Source organism: Mustela nigripes, chromosome 7, assembly GCF_022355385.1.
Source record: "Mustela nigripes isolate SB6536 chromosome 7, MUSNIG.SB6536, whole genome shotgun sequence".
NCBI lineage: Eukaryota > Metazoa > Chordata > Mammalia > Carnivora > Mustelidae > Mustela > Mustela nigripes.
Genome location: NC_081563.1, coordinates 31,670,954 through 31,676,967, shown reverse-complemented (window position 1 = coordinate 31,676,967; position 6,014 = coordinate 31,670,954). Strand labels below are relative to the sequence as shown.

At 37.1% G+C, this 6,014-nt stretch overlaps 2 protein-coding genes across 4 annotated transcripts in view; one reads left to right on the top strand and one right to left on the bottom strand.

Moving 5' to 3' along the window:
- Nucleotides 1-6,014, bottom strand: part of ARHGEF33 (Rho guanine nucleotide exchange factor 33) — a 121,670-nt gene that overhangs the window by 26,933 nt on the left and 88,723 nt on the right. The gene's annotated exons all lie outside the window — the stretch shown is intronic.
- The window catches only part of SOS1 (SOS Ras/Rac guanine nucleotide exchange factor 1), a 146,430-nt gene that overhangs the window by 135,352 nt on the left and 5,064 nt on the right, over nucleotides 1-6,014 (top strand). Inside the window, exons 21-22 of one of the 2 annotated variants that reach the window (XM_059405492.1) lie at nucleotides 3,366-3,410; nucleotides 5,112-5,230. In XM_059405492.1, coding sequence (XP_059261475.1) covers nucleotides 3,366-3,410; nucleotides 5,112-5,230 — 164 coding nt within the window. The remainder of the gene's footprint in view (nucleotides 1-3,365; nucleotides 3,411-5,111; nucleotides 5,231-6,014) is intronic. The other variant, XM_059405493.1, reaches the window with a different exon arrangement.

The window sequence follows — 6,014 nt, the reverse complement described above, 5'->3', positions numbered from 1 at the left end:
GAATCGGGCTCTTTGCTCAGCGGGAGCCTGCTTCTCTCTCTCTCTCTCTGCCTGACTCTCCGCCTACTTGTGATCTCTCTCTCTCTGTCAAATAAATAAATAAATAAAATCTTTAAAAAAAAAAAATAAATAAAACCATAATTAATCAGCCAGTATCTAGTGCCTGTCTCTCTCTTTGTCAAGCACTTACACATCACATCTTCTCTGGTAAAGTTCATAATCTTTCTGAGAGGTGAAAAATAATCGTCATACAAAGAAAATAATAGTTAACTGCTTTAACCATTGCTAATGCCATGATTTTCTTTGTACTATGTTTATTTTCACTCTCAGTAAGATTGCAGGCTTTACCAGAGAAGATACATAGGGCTCAGCAAAATGCTAAATGAGTGGGGAAGACCCAGTCCTGTGGAAGTTTACACAAAGGGGACCATAGGATGGGCACGAGTGGGCATGGGAAGCTTTGTGGTGAGGACAGAGAGGGAAGGAAACTGGCCCCTCCCTACGCAGGACCCTCCCCCTCAGAGCCCTGCCTTATATTGGCCTGGTCAGCTCCACCTTTGCGGTGGTGAGGACAGACACCCATCTCCCTGCTGGTGTGTTTCTGCTGCCATCACAAGGTGGAGAGGAGGAAGACCTGCTCTAGGTGCCTGTTCGAAGCCCGCCTGGTCATGAAAGGGAGCCGGAGGTCCCACCTGGCCTTGTGCTGCTGATGGGCTTCAGCTCTAGCCCTCAGGAGAGGAAGCTCTGACCACAGAAGAGGTATTCCAGGCATTTCAAGCTGGAATGTAAGGCTTTTCTTCACAGAAGATTGTTGTGGGCACTTAGTTTCTAATCTCAGATACATTTGCATTTAACAGGCTTTTGTGACTTTAAGAAGTTATTGGTGATTTATAGAATTTTTTCCTATAGGAAGAGCTTGCTCCTATTTTCAAGAAGGACCCAGTTATAAACTGAAAAGTATCTTCAACAGGGTTTTAATCCTGACTGTACAGTATGATCTCCTGGGACTCTTAAAAAACAACATATATCCCCAGCCTGCACTTAAATTAGACTGGTTTGGGCACTAAGAAATCAGTATTTTTTTTTTTTTTTTAAAGCTTTCCAAAGGCATTGAAATGTATAGCCAAGTTTGAGAACCACTGACCTTTTATCTGGGATTTATTTTATTTTTTTTTTTAAGATTTTATTTATTTATTTGACAGAGAGAAATCACAAGTAGATGGAGAGGCAGGCAGAGAGAGAGAGGGAAGCAGGCTCCCTGCCGAGCAGAGAGCCCGATGCGGGACTCGATCCTAGGACCCTGAGATCATGACCCGAGCCGAAGGCAGCGGCTTAACCCACTGAGCCACCCAGGCGCCCCTTATCTGGGATTTAAATCTAACAATTAATACTACTTTTTTAATTAATTTGGCTTCATTCCTAAGTCATTATCAGTAAATTTGTGCAGTACCTAGCTAGTATAGAATTTCTAGTATATAGTTTTTTGTTTTTTGTTTTTGTTTTTTTAATTTATTTGACAGAGATCACAAGTAGGCAGAGAGGCAGGCAGAGAGAGAGGAGGAAGCAGGCTCCCTGCTGAACAGAGAGCCCGATGCGGGGCTCAATCCTAGGACCCTGGGATCATGACCTGAGCCGAAAGCAGAGGCTTTAACCCACTGAGCCACCCAGGCGCCCCTCTAGTATATAGTTTTAATTAAAGCATGAATAATTCTAAAGGAGGTTTTTTTTTTTTCTTTAGCATTTTCTAGACAGTGAGACCAAGAAATTCATTGAAAATGACAAATCAGAAAAGTGCCCATTAACTTACCAAACACAGAAACCTAAATCTGTGCCATACACATATATATAAATATGAGCAAAGCCAAGTCTGTGAATAGACAGGTGTGTATACATAGGTATCATAATACTTTCTAAAAGCCTACAGTTTGTAGCAGTCATAAGGTTTGTGTTTTTGTTTTATTCCCATCTTGTACTAAGTATACTACCATGCTCTTGAGGCTTACCTCCTGGGAGGTATATTTGTTTCCTTTCCAAGAAAAGTGGAAAAAAATAATAAAGTGGGTAAACGCTACAGGTAAATATACCCCTTTCATCCTTGTTCCATCATAGGCGCCTAATAAATAGTGGAGCAAATCATTGACAGAGCAACAGCTTCATTTACAATCAAAGAGTATAAAAATTAATTATACTCTTCTGAGAGATAACTTAGTACAATTAGCTGGATTGCTACCCTTGGTAACTATGGCCTCCACATAAATATCCGTGCATAAGGAGAGGGGGTTAACGGGATACGTTGCTAGAAATTGGGGCTCTGTGGGAAATAAACCCACCATATCTATATAAAAAGCAATCACATTAATAGTCTTGCCACTGAACCTGGAACATAAAATTATCCTTGTTCAAGGCAGTTAGAAAAAAAACAATGGTCCAAATTGTTTGAGTGATGGTCTGTTGTACAAAAAGAGAGAGAAAAGAACTGAATTTTTAAAAAATCAGCTCAGACGAGTGCTACAGGAATTGTTTTTGTCTTTGGATATTACAGGTTCAGTATGTTGGTAACAGGAGGCAGTGTCACATCGATGATTATGTTTGGAGTCAGTACAGATCACTTGGCCTCTTGTCTCACTTTTCTACTTTAGTGCTCTTGGGGCTTTGGCTTTTATGGTTTTCAACTCTTTTTTTTTTTTTAAGAAGCATTAATGTTGTTGAAATTAAACATTCTAAATTTGTCAGTGAGTTTCCTGTGTAAAATGTGCCTAAGCACCAAATATTTATTGATTTTTTTAAATGTTCAAGAATATAGAAGGAAAGGGCTATATCACTTCCAAGCTTGTTTTGTAATATCCAGAGCTGTAACTATTTTGCAATGAAACTATACACTGCAAGAACATTTTCAAAAATATATAATAATATTAGTAAAAAATTCCCTTTTATTTTTCAATTGACATAACATAAATTCATTATTTAGTACATTTGAGTTTTCAAAATAACCTTTAGTAAATGACATATTTCTGTATGTCCAGCTGAATTTTTTTTTTGCTTAAATTGGGTTTATACATTTTTTAAAAGTCTTCCACTAACAGAGCATATTTTAGTTTTCTCATGAATGCTTTCATTTACTTGCTTTGACATCAGGTAGTGAATCTAAAAGGAATCTTCAAAATTCCCAATATAATGTCAGCTCAGTTTAATTCTTTATTTTTCTCAAAAGTAAGAAGTCATGAGCTTTTACTAAAGACTGTTGTACCATTCTTTACAATTAGAATGACAAAAATGACATTTTGATCATAAATGCATTTTTACAGATGAGTTGAATTTATCAATGAAAGAAAAAAAAATCCACTCTTTCTTGTTTCCTTTCACAGGCAGCGATACCGTCTTTATCCAAGTTTCACTGCCCCATGGCCCAAGTTAGTATATTTGGTTTAAGACTCCTAATTCTTGCTTTGGCTTTAAAAATCAAACCAAGTGTAACCTTCCCTGCTAAAACTCCTCTTGGGTCTGGCAGCCTTGGGGCCTTGCTTGCAGTATCAGAAGTGAGGGCTTCACTTGTGTGCTATCTTCTGATCATAAATGATTTGCTTCAACTTAGATACTTTTCATGCTTTTTGTAAAACCTGTTTTCTCTTGTAAAAGAACATTTTTATATGGGCGACTTCCACATTTAACCATTTCACTTTTCCAACTATAGAGTTCTAAATATATTTTAACCCCCATCTTTAAAACAAACAAACAGCAAGAGCATGCATGCGCAGATGGGAATGCTGGCAGCTACCGCAGTGTCAGTCACAACGTGCACTTAGCCTGGCGACGGCACAGACTCTGGGCAAATGACTATTACTTGACGTTAGAAGAACTACCTTATCATTGTAACTCCTTAAATTATACAGCCTAAATATTCATCACTGTTAAGCAAAATAAAGTTCCACTGTAGACATTTGCTTTTATTTTTAAAGTCAACTAACAATTCACCAAATGATTTCATAAGTTTTCAGCTAACTAGTGGTTTTGCTGTCCTTCATACCAATGATTTCAAAATATATACAATGGAAAACATTAGTTATAAGTGAAATTAATTTACTTTATATTTATAGTCTCTTAAGAAAAAAGGTAGGTCAAAATGATCAAAATAATACCAGTACACAAAGTACTGTCTAAGTTCTATATTTTAAGTTTTAACTGACAAAATAAAAGCTGTCGATGCTTAAAGGAAAACAAGAACCTGCCATGTATAGTCCTGACTGATCATTTATATATTTTTTCATATCTTCTTTATACTGTTCACAAACTAACAACTTACATAAATGTTGTCTTTCAGAATGTAATGACTTTATGCCTATATTATGCCCTCATCATCATAAATGTCTGGAGGATAAGTTCTAATCAGAAGCTTTACTTACCTTTGTTGTGCTGGTTCCTCAGCTTATTCTTAAATCAGGTTCACTAGATTCTAGTGTAATTTCTGTTTTTATCAGGGCTGCCTCCGTCATCTTAAATAGCTCCATCACAGTTAAAATTTCTCAGATTAGAGTACGATGAACCTGATTTTGCTCACCCGCCAAGGAGAGCCAGCTTATACCTAAGCAAAGTGTGGAGAGACACTCCCCCAACCCACATGAGCTCTCTCCTTGGCATGCTTTGAGAGAATCCCTGGGGAGAGCAGTTAGGATCAGAAACGAATCCCAAAGACCATCTAGTAAAGGCAGGGAAACTCTACACTAATAAAATCAAAGAAAGTAAATGAGCCCATTACAAAATTACCAGTCCAGAAGTTTGTAGTAGTTTGCTGTTTCTCCCAGATATCTGAGAATCCTACCCAAATAAAAAATTCCAATAATAGATTAACAGTGGGAATGTTATTTTGTTCAAGAAGCAAAATAACAGAATATCTTAGGCAATTTTTTTTTTCTGAAAATCTTGCTGAGAAATTTCTGCATGCTTTTATAGTAGTTTGCTTTAATAAAGGAAATACTATTGTGTATTGGTCTATTAAACTGCTTTTGATAATTCTGTACATTTCTTTTAATATAAGCAGTTTCAACTAAGCTTTTCAGGATTAAGAGATGAAATAAAATTCGTGTGAACTTTTAAAAAAATGTAACATCCCACAGGATCTGCTTCAGTATCATCTATAAGTTTAACCAAGGGCACTGATGAGGTGCCCGTCCCCCCTCCTGTTCCTCCACGAAGACGGCCGGAATCTGCCCCCGCCGAATCTTCGCCATCTAAGGTAAGTAGAGAGCCCTGTTACCTGGACACTGGGGTCATTACGGTTACATGACAATCATGCCCCCGTGTCTGGTTTAGTTCCCACAGGATTAGACCAACATTTCAGGTTGAGCTTAATAGAGTCTAGACGAGGGCCAGATACAGATTTACCCTAAGTAGTGTGTTTATTTCCTTTCTTCTGAATGCAGTATTTTTTTTTTTATGTTTTCAAAACGCTTATAAATCTTAATTATGGGTAATGTCAAGAAAAAAACAGTTTTAATCTGTAAAGAATAATGTCTCAAGCAGAGACTATAAAGAGAGAAAGAAGCGAAGAGGTGTGAAACTTCATATGAAGCACTATGTTAAGTGAAAATTAAACATTACCTATCTGAGCCCCTTATCATAAATCTGACATGCTATTAAATGGGATTTGCATGACAGTTCTGGGTTGGAAGAGACCTTAAAGGCTTATTATAGCCATTTTTTGCACTTGTTTAAGCTTCTTTCTTTGTCAGCCATTAACCTGATTCACTGGTTCTGCGTGTCCAGAGAGCAGAGCACCTGGACAAGTCAAGATAGTTTGCAGAACATCATAAAATGTTAATATAGTAAGTTCAAAATTATAAAATGAACTTATGTTAAATCATAAATGAATTTATACTAGATTGACTGATAGGTAAGCAGTAGCAAACAACAAAATTTTGAGAAAAATAAAAACTGAGGGGAAAAAAACCTCAATAAATTGGCATAATCCCTCATTTAAAACATACGGCAGAACTCCCTGTTCACTCCTAGGGTGCTAC